The sequence below is a fragment of the Esox lucius genome, chromosome 9 (assembly GCF_011004845.1).
Source record: "Esox lucius isolate fEsoLuc1 chromosome 9, fEsoLuc1.pri, whole genome shotgun sequence".
NCBI lineage: Eukaryota > Metazoa > Chordata > Actinopteri > Esociformes > Esocidae > Esox > Esox lucius.
The window spans coordinates 13,273,744-13,291,596 of NC_047577.1; the positions used below are offsets into that span (position 1 = coordinate 13,273,744).

The window sequence follows — 17,853 nt, forward strand, 5'->3', positions numbered from 1 at the left end:
AAAAACAACAACATCTGGTCAGTGTTATTAATCTCTTCGACAGCCTGATCGCTTCACCATGAAAACCCCATTGTATGTGAGAAGGTTGCTACCCCGTGTTTAGATTTTTTATAAAGTCGTTTATGCTCACAGTTGTTTGGGAACACTGTGACATGAAGAGAATTGGCGACCACCAGTGGTCAAAAGTGGCTGCGTTTAGAAAGATTTAAAAAGGACAGGTATTTTAGGAGTTATATGTTCAGCTTTCATTGATATAAAACCATTTTGCGCACTGCTATAAAAACCGCTGCAACGAATGCTTTTGCACTTATACCTTTTTAAAGAGAAGACATATGTATGCATTTTACATATATTCAACCCTGGCTTTGCTCTTCATACATATTTCACAAGAAATAACTGAAAATAATCAAATATGGAATGATCCATCAAGAAAATGTAAAACAAAAAATAATTTGTTTACAGGTTTGTAGAAGGATTGTGATAAGAAATATACAACATATTTGTGGCTAAAATACATTAAAAAAATGTTAGTAGTTCTTACTGTAATTGCATACATTCAATACAGTACATCAATAGTGAGAATTATTTAATATGTTTCTTACATTTCCCCAAAACTAAGCATTAGTCTACTATGATTCAAGTCATCATGATTCAGAGAACTAGCATAATATAGTAACGAGCAAAGCCTATATTTTCCTCATGTAATACACATATAATAATAATAATAAGCATTTGCTTGTTATGTTTTTAAGCTTAAAGGGCACATGGTCTTTCAATCAATAAATGTTATAAAGAAGAAATACTAGCCAGTGCAGGGCAGGGAAGCAAGCACTTAAATGTGTTAATTTTGCAATGTTTTCATGTTTTAAATTGGATATCAAAAAAAGATAGTCAATCTCTCAAGGAAAACGACAATTTCTGTTAATCTCCAACTGTGACCAACTTAAAAGGTATCCAGTGTTAAACATCAACAAGCTTTCAGTCCAAGCCCACACTGATCATAACATTCAAACTCAATAACCAGTTGTTTGGGACATTCTCTGAAAAAAAAAAATACACTGAAAGTATGTTTGAAGCATTATCATCTTTGTTTCACACAGTAAACAATGTTTTTCATTACATTATCGCATTGCAAGAAGAATGTTATCTGTATCTTAAAGGTGCTCTCCCCTAAAATTGAAATAGGCCTAATTTCAAATGTGGCATCTTCCTGCTTACTGAAAATGTCACTTACTGTTTAGGCTGGCTGCTATGGCACACAACGATTCATAACTTCACATTAGTCAATTTCAGTTCTGTTGATTTCTGAAGCAGGAAGTTGCCCCATTGTATATGATAATGTTATATTGCATCCACCTTTTAGCCAAAATCCCAGTTAAGGAGTTTGAAGGAAATAGATCTGTACTCGAAGCTCAACATGAGCTAAATGCGACTGAACAAACCCTATCATGCCACACACCGCACACACAATACACAAAGTGGACACGAAAGTACAGCATCATACAAGAGAGTCACTCATGGGCAATAGTTTAATGTCGAGGTTGTATTTGTGAAGTTCATGATGCTCAACATGTTAGATGAGGTCGTTAATACTGTGCAATTATCAAGTTGGATTATTCATAATCAAATTGGAAAACAATAAAGACACATTTCCACATGCATTTATAAGTGCCAAGTTAACACTTTTCAATGTCAATACATCCCGGTCTCACTTTAAACTACAGTCGTTAAGACTTAAGTCTGGATTGTATATTTTATTCTCATTTAAGTCTGTTAACTTAAGTCTGGATAACCCCCATAACAGCATAAAAGTATATATTTTGAGGTCAAAGGGCTTGTGATCGAAAATCGGCAATAACAGAAAAGAAACTGGCTTCGGGACAGTTTTGCTTATGGACGCCTGCAACTCAGCATCGTTAAACCAAACATACGCACATACAGTACATACATACAAATATATCCGTCTCAATTTACAATACAGTGATTTATATATCATAATCATCTTAAATAAACATTTTTTTCTCATTGCACTTTGTTAAAATAATTAATATGATTTTTTTTAAAGGCAATAGTGTGATTTTAAAAAGGTGAAAAAGATACTGTACCATAGGCCTGAATTAGGAGAATAGTAAAAAATAACAAGATCTGTAATATACATATCTGTAAAAGACCCTCACCTGTTCATATAGATGAATGAATGTGTAACTATTTATATGCATCATGTGTTTTGATATCACATATACACACACACATCCTGTGTATATGCCCATGCATGTTTGTGCACTAGTATATGTCATATCTGTCTCCACACATACATATATACATATATATATATATAAAATAAATAAATACACGAAAACATTCTTGGTTCATGGTTCCATGGTTGTCCTTAAAAGCGGTATTTGCTACAGTCTTTGACTAACCATCTTGTCCTTCGTTGTAGTGGTGCAGTGGTCCTATAGTCCATCCCTGAACAAGAACAGACAGGAAGTCGTGTGTGTGTGTATGCACTTTGTGTACGTGTGTGTGTGTGTTCAGGGGAACGAGGGGGACCAAAGTCTTTGGCCTGACGAGCGGGGCTGGATGACATGCACACGGCCGTCCATCTGTCCAAGTTACGGAATTCCAGGTTACCGGGTAATGGAAGTGGATGGATTCTCCGAAAGTTGGTCCGAACACACCCTAGCGTGGTCCTCCAGGGTTGAGCGATGTAAAGGAGGTTCCGGAGGGCTACTCCTTTAGCCTCCTTCCCCACTACCCCAAAGGGTGGTCTGCACCAGGCTGTTGAAGCTGCCAGTCCAGGGACGGTCGTGGATACAGAGCAGAGGTTCAGGTTGGAGCTCCGAAAGCCCCTCTACCCGCGGATCCCTCTGGTGTCTACCAGCTACAAGGCGTTGGTGGGTGGGGGTTGGAGGTCCTTGGGTGTAGGAGGTTTAGGCCTAGGCCCTGGCCCAGAGGGTACTACCACCATCACTCCTCTCCTCCCCTCTCCCTCTCTGGGGGAAGGGGGAGCATCCCTGCTCCATCTACTCTCCCCGTCCCCACCACCCCACTGGGGGGCTAGATGGCCCCCTCATTGTGGGCAGTGTGGTTGACCCTGTGGGCCAGACAGTTCTGGGGCTGAGTGTTGAGGTGGAGCAGGTTGGCCGTCTCTTGGTGGGCCATTGGCGTCGTCTCCAGCGTGCCTCCACCATCCTGGAGCTCAGTGGTCAGAGTCAATTCAATCTTGGTGAACTCGCTGTCCATCGACTGGGGCGTCTTATCCATGCGCGACGCCATCAGAGCATTCTGGTATTGCTGACGCGTCACCTGTCGGAGGGTGATAGTTACAGGACATTAAATTAGATTGTATTAGAGTAAAACAAAGTATAGGTGGGCATTGGTTGTATAGGTGGGCATTGGTTGTATAGGTGGGCATTGGTTGTATAGGTGGGCATTGGTTGAATTAAATTGACTAACATTCATCAATATAGATATCTGTACAATAATCTTGGGAACACAATGGATGGGTGTCTTCCCTGGTGATGTTCTGCCAGGCCATTACTGCAGACAACTTTGGTTCTTGTTTGTTTCAGACGTCTTGTCTCTAGCTGAATTGGATTCCGCTTGGCTGATTGACTTGGCAAGTCAAGAACATTCAATTTTTTGGCCCTAAAAACTTCCTTGCTGGCTATGGCAGTGCTTTTGGTGTCATTGCCATGCAGCATAAAGAACCATCCAATCAGTTTAGAGGCATTTGGTAGGAGCTGAGCAGACAATGTTTCTGTACACTAGAGAATTAATTCTGCTGCTATCAGTAGTTACATCATCAATGATGCTTTTCCCGTAGCAACCATGTCTTCCCAAAACATAACATACCATACAGTGGTGGCTGCATCATGTTATGGGTCTGCTTGACATCTGCAAAAATGTGGATTTTTTTTCAGATAAAAAAACTGGATGCAAATAATCACTTCACTGGCAAAATCCTAGAGGAAAACGTGTTTCAGTCTGCTTTACACCAGACACTGGGAGAGGAATTACCTGCAGTACAATAACTAACAACAAGAGTTCACATCTACAATGGAATACAGGGCATTTTGTTGAATACTGAGTGGCCAAAATACAGGTTTTACTTAAATCTATCTTAAAATCCATGACATGACACTTTGACAAAAAATTTATCATTTTAGAAAGAATACAGGACAAATATTGCACAGTCCACATACTGTATGCAAAGCCTTTAGAGACTTGCCCAAGAATAACTGGTGTTTCTAACATGGAGACAACAGAGGGAAAATACATATCTTAAAGTATAGTGTTTTATTTTTAATTGATATAAAGATTGATCTTATACAAATGTGAAGAGGTCAAAGGGGGGGGGGGGGGTTCCATTATTTACAGTATATAACGTGTCTGTTTGTGTGTCTGTACAGGTTGGGTGTGTCGCTGTGGGTGGGAGGGCTGATTTGTCTCCCGGAAGGGTAATTGAAAACACCTGACAACAGTTTGTTTTTAGGCTTGGTGGTGACTATTTAACCTGGCCTTTTCAGATGTATGTCTTTCGTTTCTGTTTGCTCTGGATCAAAACCAGACCGGCTCTCCGGCACTGAGAGGGACACCCAACCTGACCCAGCTGGATCAGGACCTACAGGACCTTACAGGCCTACAAGTCTTGTTTGTTTTGTTTTAACACACTGGTAAACAGCTTAGCTGTCCGGTCTCAGAGAGGGACCGGAAGAAGGAGACAGAAAGGCCCTGTGAGGAGCTAGGATTTTGTTTTGGTTGTGTTTATCCCACGCTGCGGTGAACTCTGTTACCCCATTCCCTAAAAAAAAAGACTGTTCCCTGGACGAAGGTCTACCTTGGTGTTTTTTTGTTATTTCCCATTGTTGGTGGTGGGTATGCGTGTATCTCTCTGTGTTTGTGTGCGTGTGAGGGAGAAAAATATGGCAATAGGAACATTCATTTTCCCAAACTGGTGAACCCCCCAAAAAATTCTAATTCACAGGGGATATTCTTGCTATCCCTAATGGAAAATAACGATTCTTTTTCGGCTCAAGTGTGAGGTTAAGGATTTTTAAGGGCAGAACATTAGGATGTCCGCACTGAGATGGCCCAGGTGGCATGTCCTGACCGCTCTCTCACCTTTATGTACTGCAGGTCAGACACTGCCCTGACGGAATAGTCCGGCATGTAGATCTGTAAGAAGGCGTTGAGCTGGTTGTTGCTGCTGCCCAGTGTCGGCGTGATGGCGTCGATGCGGTCACTCCGGTTCAGCGAATCGGAGTGGTTGAGACCAAACGGCCGCGGGGGAGACTTGTTCTCTGCAAAGAGGAGAGAATAACGTTAGCAAGTAGCCGTATAGAAGCTGGGAGTGGTTCAGTCTGAGAACGTGTGGTTTGGGGGGGGTTCTTATTCTTTGGGGTGTATAACATGATGTAGGAGAAATTCACAAGCAGAACTCAAGCCACAGGACACATGTGCTAACATACAAGCCATCCACACTGGGTTTTACCTGCACAACCATTAAGGTTTGTCAAGATTGACCCAACATGACTGAGCAGTGAACAGCTATTTACAGATTTCTACACAGACCGTAAATACATCTGCTTAAAGGAACAATCAAGTAACATAGAGGCTAAGAATCCATGTTGCGATGTGTGGAAACCTAATCTATATTTAAGACCTCACTTAAGGGGGGTGGGATTTGCTTCACTGGTTTTGAGACGGTGGTCTTGATTAATGCAGCCCTCCCCCCCTCCCCATCAGAAATGAGAACACTTTCTCTTTATTTTAATTAAAGTCAGCTTATGTTTTCCACTTCTTAAAGGAGCCGACGACAACGACAAAAAAACAGAGTGGAAAAGACTCGGCCTTCAGAAGGGTCGGCCCGTTAATGCTACCACTATGGTTGGAATGTATGTAATCCTGGGTTTGGATGTCTGCATAAAGGCCCCCCCGACCCACACAGTAGGCCGGGGCCCAGGCATGTGAACCCTGGGAGATTAGTACTCTACTTTCTAGGGGCCGAAGGGGTAATGGAGGAGAGGGAACTGGAACCAGAGGGAGGAGGTGGAGGAGGTCATCTAGTAAATGCGGGGTTGGATCAGAGTCTTCAGCTGTGTGTGTGTGTGTCTGTGTGTGTATGCGTGTGTGTGTGTGTGTGTATGCGTGTGAGCGCTGCAGTCAGTGGCCCTGCGGGAGGCGGTAACTCATGGTCTTGTTTACGGAGTCAGAGGGTTAAGGGGCTGGAGGGGCGGAGTCTGTCTCTAGTGGCGGCTAGGCCTCGCTACGGGGCCTCTACTACACCATTCAGTGGCTTGAGTTATGGCACACACACACACACACACACACCCATCCATCCCCACACGCACCCCCGCGCGCGCGCACACACACACTTCAGATAGTCCAAGAAAAAAGTAAGTCATGCTGCGCTAGGTGTTCGTGCGAGACATTGTTGATGTGCAAAGCCGACATGGACGCGTAGCAGACATGTGAGTACAACCTAACTATATTCATGCACATTAACACACAAACAGGCTAGAAGTATGCCGGCTATACAGCGCCAGAGAATTCCTCCCTCAAAGCCTCGCAGTTACGAACAGGCAGGTGAGGCATCCAGCCATAGCAGCGCCGTGCAACCGAGAGCGACACGGCCACTACACCAAGTCCAAGGCGGACGACGGAGGGGTAACGGAGTGATTGTCACACGGAAAAGGGGAGGTGGAGGGGACGGACAGACGGACGGAAAGAAACGATAGTACAATACCTGGAGATCCTGCCTGTGACTCAGCCCTACTCACGACGAAGGTGCGAGACAGGGATAGGGGGACTGGGGGGGGGGGGGGGGGGTTGGAGAGGAGGAGGAGAGGAGGAGAGAGGAGGAGAGGAGGGTAGAGCCAAAAGGAGGGAGAGAACATTTGTCACCAGAAGGTGTGCATATCAGGATGTGATATTCCATCGTAATAACACCCATTGGACCTAACACTGGCATTCCTTCTCTTGTGGGAAAAGACACACATAAATGAGTATTATTCCTTTTCTCCCGTCCTTATTTTCAATCGTCCAGTTCAACGTTATGGACTTGCCTTGTCACAAACAACGCCACAGCGGGTTTAGGGTGTACGGTGATGAATCGCCCCTCTGAGCCGCGCTGCTTCCCCAATGCACCAGCACACGCCACAGCCACGGCTGAGCTCGCAGGCGCCCGACTTACCACGAGGGGTCAACGTGGGCACCGCTACAGAGAGTCCGCCCTGTCGCCGCGTCCACCCGTCCACCCTGGGCGGGGCTTGATTCGCTGTATTGCGATGCAGTAACACAGAGCACTGCGCCACTCAAAATATAGCTTTTTTATTTACTGCAATATCCGGCTGTAGTTGTAGCTCTTCACCAGCAGGTGTCTCTGGCATCAAATTAACTAGTACCAGGGAGTTTTCAATGAACTGAGAAAACACAGAGGCCTCGTCACAAACAAATGCGCCGTGTCCTATTTTAACGAGTCTGTGAGCTTCCGGGGGGGAAAAAGTGGTGCATTGGAAATCCTAGGGAATAGGACAACCATTCAGACGCAGCCATTGGGAGAGACTTTGTCAGCACACGTCTTACCTGGCGAGGCTGTGAGGGCCATCATCCCATAGGAGGAGAACGCTCCGGCTTGGAACTTCATCCCTTCCTTTCCCGCCTCCACCTCCACCTTCCCCTGCAGAGGAACGAAGCACAGATCAATCAATCACCCTTTTTCCACCAGGAGTTGGAAGCAGGACCTTTTCCTGATGTTATAACAGAGCGATCATTAAATGCATTATTAGAGTACTTGACATTTCAGCCCCGGTCATTCAAAATGTACACGCATATGCGACATCTCAATTTGATCCATTGAAAACCAGCACTGAAACAACCTAACTTGGTAAGAGCAAGGTGCGACGCCAGCTAACGTACATCAGTGTTAATGCCATTCATAGCGTTTAATGTGAAATCGCTGACTTTCAATCTCAGTCAAAGCTCTGTGGTACAACCTGAAGTGAGCCTTGTACTCTCAGACCTACGGTAAACCATAGCCCATAGTAGCCTGATCGGAGTTAACCTAGAAGTTCTCACGCAATTGGTCAGATGATTGATTAAGTTCTGGGTCCCCACCTGTTAAGGGAAGTGATCGAACATAAACCGGAACGAAGAGCACCATCCCTTTTCTCTTTTTGCAAATCACAGGTACACGAATTGCCCCCTCCCTGTGAAATAGTGATTTATCCAGTAAACTGGAACCAAGGCTGCCCGTTACCAAGAGGTGAATTGTATTTCCGATTCTGGATTTGATATGTATACATATAACCAAATCCTCCTGCTGCAGGACTGTTTTACTGCATGTAAAACCAAAGAGGTGTTTATTACCAGGCACACTGTCCAAGGGTTAGGGAATAGAACCAAAAAACTGACACTTACAACAACTTTAACAGTGTAGTACATGGTCACCAGTTAGTGACATAGTTTCATGTCTCTCACATTCCGCTCAGTCCCACAAATGACGCAAACAAAGCGTCTAAACAAAGCACTCAATATATTCATTAAGTAAAAAATTGACATTTCGGCATTCCAAAGACGACCAAATGTACAAAAGTCTGTAAAGTAAGTTTATGTCATCAAAGGTCCTAAAAAAGCTGTGTCATTCCAGCATCATTCCAGACAGTTCATTTCCCTCTAAAAGCAGGTATTTGCAGCATAACTTCCGACCTGCATTACCCTCCTGTTGGCACGACGACCCAAGGGCAAATCTCACTCATGTTTACTATTTGTGGAAAATCCCCTGCCAATCCCCTTCCTGGCCTAGTGGCCGTGGCCTGATGGCCAGCCCTGTTCTCTGCATACCATTTGTCCTTTACCAGAATCCACCAGAATCTTTTCAACATTAGTGTATTTAAGCCTATAATCACTTCAAGTGAAATCTTTGTTTTAAAAACTGGAAATCTGTGAAAACATGAGTACATATTTTTTTTCCTGTTCTGAACCAATAGCACAGCCCAGTGTTAGCCCCTGACCTGACAGTACACCCAAGTGTTAACCCCTGACCCGACAGCAAACCCCAGTGTTAACCCCTGACCTGGCAGCACACCCGTGTTAGCCCCTGACCTGACAGTACACCCAAGTGTTAACCCCTCACCTGGCAGCAAACCCCAGTGTTAACCCCTGACCTGGCAGCACACCCGTGTTAGCCCCTGACCTGACAGTACACCCAAGTGTTAACCCCTGACCTGGCAGCACACCCGTGTTAGCCCCTGACCCGATAGTACACCCATGTGTTAACCCCTGACCCGATAATACACCCAAGTGTTAACCCCTGACCCGATAGTACACCCAAGTGTTAACCCCTGACCTGACAGTACACCCAAGTGTTAATCCCTGACCCGACAGCACACCCCAGTGTTAACCCCTGACCCGACAGCACACCCTAGTGTTAATCCCTGACCTGACAGCACACCCAAGTGTTAACCCCTGACCCGACAGCACACCCTAGTGTTAACCCCTGACCTGGCAGCACACCCGTGTTAGCCCCTGACCCGATAGCACACCCCAGTGTTAACCCCTGACCCGACAGCACACCCCAGTGTTAACCCCTGACCCGACAGCACACCCCAGTGTTAACCCCTGACCCGACAGCACACCCCAGTGTTAACCCCTGACCCGACAGCGTAGCTTGGCTCTGACCTGTAGGATGAGTATGAAGTAGTCCACAGGCTTGTTCCTGTGGAAGAGGTAGTGCTCTGGGGCTCGTTTATTCTTCTCGTCGTACTTCAGCTCCTGGATGACGTTGGGGTGTTTGAGAAGACGCAGTAGAATCTTCTCTGACATCTGCACCGGCCCAAACGACTCCACCTCTGGAGAGTGGGATGGAAGGAGAGTCAGAAAGGCCAAACACAAAGCACAATATAACACTGTACTATAATGTTGTACTGTACTTTAAGGGAATATCTTGGGGACGTTAACTGAATCACAGTTCTTACTTTTACTTTTGGTTGACCAGTTTAAAAACAGTATGATATAAAACTGTACTATATTGTTGCACTTTTTGGAAAAGGGTTTATAAAACAGTACATACATATAATGTAGTGTTACATTATAACTACATAACACTACATATAACATAACACTACAATACTTTATTACCATAGAATACATTCAGAAACATGCCCGTGTCATCCCCCTATCTCCAGTAACTTGGTTATAATCCCACGGAATGCAAACAGCCTCAATCCGATTTTTCACATACTATCACTAGTCCCCTTGATCAAGGTCAAGACGGTCAGCCATTTTGGCCCTGTCAACCGGGCGGCGATGATGTGTCAATTGGCAGCTGGCTCCACCATTCTATGGTAGGGGACTGATCCTCCTAATAACATAAGTTCCTTTAGCGGGTCCAAAGCCTTAAGCGATGCTTAGCAGCTCGCCGGGTCAAAGTTCTCGTCAAATCCACTATATCTGCAACCTATTTCAATAATTTGTGCTCTACTACTGGTAGCTAGCTGGCACCAGAGAATTAGTACACTAGGATAGACATGATCTTATGATGGGATTAGAGGTCAGCCATTTTGGTCAGGAAGTTGGTCAACCATGTTTTGCCCAGTGGTGTGATGAGGTATGACGTAAAACAAGGCATTTGAACTATCAGCATGCTACTTGTTTGTTATACTCCTTTCAAACCAAAAAACATTCAGTGAGTGGAACATCTTCGGACAACACCCTGTTAATGAGAGAGGTCAGAGAAGAACGGCCAGACTGGTTCAGGCTGACAGACAAGATATAAATACACAAATAATCAGTCTTCACCACATCGGTGTGCAGAAAGGCATCACTGAATAAACAATACCTCAAATTTTTAAGCGGATTGAGGCAAAAGGGTCTCCCAGTCGATACCAGATGTACCTAATAAAGTGTCCGATGAGTACACATTGCCATTCATTTTAGTCTTCAGCATTGAACATCACCATGAACATTCTACTGTTATCTGGCATCCGACTTGTCCATCCCATTGACTTATGCTGCTGTTGTCCTGGCCTTGAGCTGTTCTTGTCCGCTGTCACAGAAACAGCCTTAAAGCCTTAGCTTTATAATCAGCTAACACCTGGAGCGTTAATTAGTTTAATTAATGCACATACGTCTCTAACTTCATCTAAAAATGCTTCGAAGTGATCGCTGCTCAGCTGAGATAATTGGTGGGCAGTTGAGAAGAAGACACAATATGTAATGGGTGTCCACATTCAACATAGATCAGATAAGCGGTTGATGTGAAATGCGAACTGATCCTACATCAAGGTCAAGCTTTTAGTGTCTAGCCCAGGGAGCCGGATGTGTTTTCTATGTGTGTGCTTTTGGGTAATATTCCATTAGTGTAAACAACTTCCTGAGGCAACCAAACCACAGCTCAATCGAGAATTTAGAAGATTTAAAAAATGTGAATACGCGTCCGGGACGCAGACATGTATACATGCTTTCTGTGAGAACCAGGCAGTCTGGAGAACATGATGTCATTGTGAAAGCAGTGTAAACAAATAGTGACATGTTTTCCTAGCTAATTCTACTGTCGCAACTCCTAACCGCTGAGATCATGACACGCAAGCAAATAGTCAGCCATGTTTCCAGACTGAGACGCACAAAGTCTGTGCAGACATCCCAGTGCCATGCTCCCAAGAGGCCTAGCGGCTCCTCTGCTGTCACACACTCACCCACGTGTGCCCACACACGCACATCTACGTCACAAACACACACACGCACACACACTATTGTCACAAAAACACACACCCACAGACATACACATCACAAATACACAGACAACACACACGTTCATTTCACAGTCAGGGTTCTGAGGGCACACACACTGGGGGAAGTCAAGCAGCAATGCAGTGCGCAAACTTGCCTGTTGCTAGGAAACGCAGGGTTGCCAGCAGAAGCTGAGGTGATATTTTAACTTTCATTTCACTGTCGTTGGGCTTGAAGGCCGAGAAATCCTGCTTCCGCTCACGATGGGTGATTTTCTTTTTTGTTTTGTTGTCAGCTGGGGTGGTGCGGAGAGACAGAATTGGGGAAAGGGGTGAGAGAGGAAGAGGCAGACTTGTTAACGACTGACTGCGTATCCGTGTCACATTCATTACACATCTCCAAGCCTCTCGTGAACATAACAGGAGCATTATTGAAGGTTTATTGAAGGTTAACCAAATGTACCCATAGCATGTCTGTCCTCAAACGGGTTTAAAAACAACCCGACCAGTAACCCTGGGGTAACACGATGGATCGTGTAGATATTTTACCCAAAAGATGGGTTAACTAGAACCCAATAGCTAATCATCCCATACTGAATCAACATAGAAAACCAGAAGGACTTAATTGGCTTGGGTTTATTTGACAAAAAGCAATGCTGAAAGTAAAATATAATGTTTCTAATTTCCTTTTCTAAGAATTGAAAACATTGGAATCAGTTCGGTATTCATTTTCTGCATTACAACTAATCTTAATGAAACCTAATGTTTTCTGAAGAAATTATGATTGCCAAATAATTTTCAAGGCATTGCTTTACTTGCAGAGGAAAGTGGTAGAGGCAGAGGACAAAGTGTGAGGAAATAGCAGTATGAGGGATTCAAACCCATGCTGCACTGGCACATGAGCACCAGAGGCAAAGGACCTCCTTGCGCCACCAGAAATAGTTCTCTGTGCTACTTGGAAATGTTCATATTTTATGTGTGTGGTCCGTGTTCTTGTTTTTAAATGTTGGTGCTTTAGATCAGGATGGAAACTGAACGGCAATTTACACTGACATGCTTAGCTATAAATGCCCTTATGACAAAATAGATATGACATTACTTTGACTGCGGAGAGTACACACACCTTCCCTTGATAGATCAGTGGGACCAACCGTCATTTTGATCTTCATGCGCCACTGACTTTAGTGAGAGGAAAATGGCATGGGCCAAGATGGCCGTTGGGGGAAATTAGGCTGGCACAGGCTATTTATCAGCCTAAGTTTGGTTGGTTGTTTTGGCTGGTTAGCTAGCTAACGTTACTACCGCTCAGATGGAATGGAACAGCTGGCTATTTCTTTATAGAAATACGTTTAACTACTTCATGCACGGACCACTGCCTTTAGACTGCCAGCCAGTCGCATGTATTTTATGGGTATGGCATTAATAAAACAGACAGAAATGTGTATAGCTAGTTTTTTTTATATTTGTTATCAGCATAATGGGGACTTCCTGTTCTATGTGGTGTAGTAACATGGCAACAGACAGAGGAGCGGTGGGGGCATGTTCATTTCAGAAAATAATTTAGTCAGAAATTGGTATGCATCTTATCTAACAAAAAAACATGAAGGCTGTAAATTGAGACGGTAAGCATGTGTTTAATCAAGCTTTTATAATGGGGTCGGGACCTGTTATGATATGTTCATAAACCGCATGTAAATGTGTAATGAATACATTATGGAGATATAGTCAGTGTGAAATGTTACAGAAGGCTTGTAAGAAAACAGAGATTCCAAGCTGACTTTTCCAAGGTTCAAGGGTGAACAAACTTTAGTAATCCAAAGCAATTCAAGAATAGTTAAAGTTTATTATTTTACTACGCTCAGTGATCCAACCATTGAAGATAACTAATTGGGCAAAACCTGGACATAAGACTAAACAATAAAAACAATCTAAAATGACAGGATGCTAAAAAAGGACCTTAACTGTATGTGATGGTACGCACAGGATATCCTATAGGAGGTAAAGGTAAAGGGATAGTTTGGGCACCTACTGTACAAGTCTGTCTCATCCAGGATCTCGGATTTGATGATCTCCTCGATGACGTCCTCCAGAGTGACGATCCCCAGGACCTCATAGAAGGGGTCACCCTCGCCCTCGTTGTTTACCCTCTGAACTATGGCCAAGTGGGATTTACCTAACACGCAGGCACGCACGCACGCGCATACACACACACACACACACACACACACACACACAAACACACACACACACACACACACACAGGTAGAGAGAGCATGAGTGAGAGCCACATTAAAGAGGTCGTAAAGCTACGGTCAACATGGGAAGGTGCAGCAAATTCCCCAGACGGGTGGTACACACTCAGGTGTTAGCACTCGGGTCCACAGCGGGAATCGGACCCGCGCCACGTATCAGTGTCAGGTGTGAAACGTTTCACCTGAGAAAGGAGGATGTACCCGGATGACGGACATTCACTTCCCAACTGACCGGCACTCAGCAAAGGTGGACGAAAAGAAAATACGGCAACAATAAACTGTAAACAATAATGCCGACGCGGACATTTTGAATGTTTAAAGCGACGGGGCTTAGCCGTCGAACCGAGCTCGCAATGACGAGTCAACAGAGGTTCCGATCCATCTCACAGACCTTTGACCTTCGCCGGTCCTCGACTTTCCAACACTTTTTCTATCTTTTTAATTGTTTTGTCTTCCTGTTGCTGGAAGATCCACTTGTAGCCAAGTTTTAGACTCCTGACACTTGATAAAGTTTATGACGCTGTTTACTTTAACAAGGGGCCCCAGGTTCAGGGGAAGCTAAATCGAACATCAAAGATCCGCCACCATGTTTTACAGTGGCAGTGTGGTTCTTTTCTGCATTGGCGTCAGATTTGACGACAAACCCGACACTGCTATACACGGCCATAAAGCTCATCTAATCCCGCAACATCAGCACTTTCACTGGAACCGGTACAATAGCCCCTGAAACGTCATATTTATTGTCAAAAAAGCTGCTGGTTCTATTACAGAGCGATTTGTCTTTCACTTATCCCGGAGTCCTTGTTATGGGCAAATGTTCCAACTACAGGACACTTTTGTCAAAAACCTGGTTGCTTCTGCCAAGAGGCTGAAAACACTTTGCAAGTGGATCATGTACAATATCCCAAAGTACACACCAAAATCCACAACACTTTTTTTTTCTTTTACAATTTCATAAATGTAGTACCAGAAAATCAACATGTTGCAACAACAGTCTCCTTCTTTAGACCCAAACCTCATTACAGACCTGTGAATCGAACTGAGGAAAAAAATCATCAGGGCCAGTATCCTCCTAACAGAGCTTTTGAAAGGTACTGAAAACAGAGCTACCAACGACTCTGACCTAATCCTTTGACATTGTTTTCATAACAAGTTCATAAAAATCTATGTCACTCAGTGAAGTATATATTCTTTCAATATTTTGGCCATACAATACAGATATTATTGAATTTCATCTTTAGCCCTTTTTGCTCTGCCAACTGTGTCATTCATTTTGGGACTGGTTGCATTAAAATGTGCACACATGATTTGAGGCCTGAAACTTAGAAAACCAGTAGAAGACTTAGAGACAGGAAAAGTGAATACAATGGTGAGCGACAGCAGTAAGAAGACATCCACTGTACCCCAGTGTGATCAAAATGGACGCCTACATTTAAATGGTGTCACCCCTGACTAAATTGATCAAGTCAATCGCTATAATGCAAGTAAGGATTTTACTGTCTTGATTGTAAACTTTACAGACGCAAAAACACAGCACACCCCGATGTCCAATATTCAAATGAAGAATCTCCATTGGTCATCTGATGGGAAGAAACCCTAACCGACATCTGCTTTCCCAGAAACGATTTATGGTCACAGTTTGCAAAAGCCCCTCCATGTTATGTACTGTCACCAAAACGCTAAACAAATTCTTTGCCTTTTCTCAGCGAGCGATCATTTAAAAGGAATTTTCCAGGGGAGGCTCGGCCCAGGCTAATATTAGCCCAGAAAATGAAGTTTCCATTCCCGCCCTCCCGGACGATATTCTCACCGACCGATGCCCTACTGTGTGATCAGAAAGATTGTCTTGGAGCTAGTGGGTCATTTAGATGCAGATAGGGCATAGCGTGCTAGGTAGCCTCTCTCTCCTGCTTTCCCTGTCCCTCTCTAATCTCACTCTCCCTCTCTCGCTATCTCTCCACCTTCTCTCCCTCCCTCTTGCTCTCCCATCTCTCACTCCTCTATCCCTCCTTTCTGTCTATCCCATCTCTCTCTCTCTCTCTCTCTCTCTCTGTCTCTCTAGTGAGTTAAGCCTCACAGTTAGTCCATCACTGGTGCACTGTTTGTAATTGATGCACTTGTTGTTGTCAAGCTAACAATGGGTGGACAGTGTGGAGGAAGCAAAGAGTAAAATGAAAAAAGAAACTAAAATGCACTGATGCCAAGGATAATGGCAGTTCTGTTGTCCCAACATGTGTAGCACTCTGAGGCCGTAATATATTAAAATGTAAATTGTGCCTTGACTGTGTAAATTAAGTGAAGTACCTGAACAAGCACTCTGAACACCTGAAGTCGTTGGCAAACAGAAGAACAGATGCTAAAACGCCATTATTGGACATTACGCAGTACAGTGCGGTCAGATTTTGGACCAGTCCAACTCAAAGCTATATACTTAGCTTAATAGTTGGGACATTCAAGGAAGGTTTGCGCATTTGCGAACTTACTATCTAGTGTCAGCGCAATGAATACAACTCTATGGGAATAGGTGTGCTGAGTCTATTTAGCATTGGGTCGATAAATTACCTTTAAATTCCTTTATATTAGAGGCAGAGCGAATGGTTTCCAACAGTTGTTCTACAGAAGAATTAAATACAAACCCTAAAGAGCTCAAACCCCAACTATGCCCTTAAGGTTTTTGTTCTATGACGTGTTTAAATGACACTACATTCCATTCCATGGCAGCAATCAGTGCAAACACCAATTACATCTTTGGACGTCCTCTGTCTGATGGGATGTTAATGCCCCATGACCCCGTGCCCCATAGAAGCTCACTTTGTTTCTGAATTTAAAACAACGCTTTGTACAAGTTCCAAATTGTCATTACTGCAGAAACGGAATTCCCACGGGAGCTAACATGGTATAACATTGAATGGAAATTCATCACTTTCCACAGTACTTTAAGAGATTTGGAATTTCCTCTTCAATTCACTATTTTCCAGAACAATGTATTCCATGATCTTCTGGACCTCTGTGGCTTATTACTAGCCTATGAGACGATGGGTGCTATTCCTGTTCAAATAACATTTATAACAACGCAGGTGAGGAGTACAGTATATGAATGTGAAGGTTTTGTGCCTAGATCACAAAATATCACTACCAGGTATCAGAACAGGATTGTATTGAAATGGTTGAACAGGTTTCACGTATGTGAACATTTGTCTCTGTGGAACATACACACACACACACACACACACACACACAAATGCACATATTTACCTAAACAGTAGCAAATACCCAGGCAGAACACTTCATCCCTATCCCACACATATTTTCCACTTAATCCCCCCCCGCCACCGAATGACAGCCCTCTAAGATTTTGACTAGCGTCCTCCAGAAATACACTGAAAATAAATACACACTGTTTATTCATAGTTCCCTGGCTGCTATAATTACCATGGTACACTCAGGTTTAGGAGCTGGGGGTGGTGCTGGGGACAGAGGCTGACCCGTTGACCCCGAGTGGTTTGGTGATAGACTCACCGCTCAGAGTTTTGTGTTTATGGGAAGACCTTTGTGAAAAGTACTGTTGGAAAATACTGTACGTGGGCATCTTTTTGCTTGTCCACTGAACCTCATACAAAAGTCCACAAACTGCAAGACCCTCCCAGGCAGCACTCCAGGTAGCCTGAAACAGGCTAAATCGTTTTTCATATGTTTTTATATGTGGAGACTGGCTGTCAATGCCTGGGTCAAATAACCAACAGCTGTACATAAGCGTTTGTGTGTGTGTGTGGATCTGGCTCAGGCTGTCTGAAGTGAACAGATCGATGATTGTCGTACACACAGGACAGCACCTAGTGGCCAAGGAGGATGGAACGAACTAACTCCAA

General features: G+C 44.0%; 1 protein-coding gene across 3 annotated transcripts in view; it reads right to left on the reverse strand.

The window, feature by feature from the left end:
- Nucleotides 1-1,511: 1,511 nt before the first annotated feature.
- Nucleotides 1,512-17,853, reverse strand: part of cnnm2b (cyclin and CBS domain divalent metal cation transport mediator 2b) — a 58,564-nt gene continuing 42,222 nt past the window's right edge. For 2 of the 3 annotated variants that reach the window (XM_010872918.4, XM_010872920.4), the window contains 7 exons: nucleotides 13,762-13,905; nucleotides 11,891-12,028; nucleotides 9,685-9,854; nucleotides 7,591-7,684; nucleotides 6,752-6,814; nucleotides 5,128-5,306; nucleotides 1,512-3,309 (listed from right to left, as the gene is read on the reverse strand). In XM_010872918.4, the coding sequence (XP_010871220.1) occupies nucleotides 3,061-3,309; nucleotides 5,128-5,306; nucleotides 6,752-6,814; nucleotides 7,591-7,684; nucleotides 9,685-9,854; nucleotides 11,891-12,028; nucleotides 13,762-13,905 (1,037 nt within the window). In that variant the 3' untranslated portion in view covers nucleotides 1,512-3,060. The remainder of the gene's footprint in view (nucleotides 3,310-5,127; nucleotides 5,307-6,751; nucleotides 6,815-7,590; nucleotides 7,685-9,684; nucleotides 9,855-11,890; nucleotides 12,029-13,761; nucleotides 13,906-17,853) is intronic. The other variant, XM_010872919.4, reaches the window with a different exon arrangement.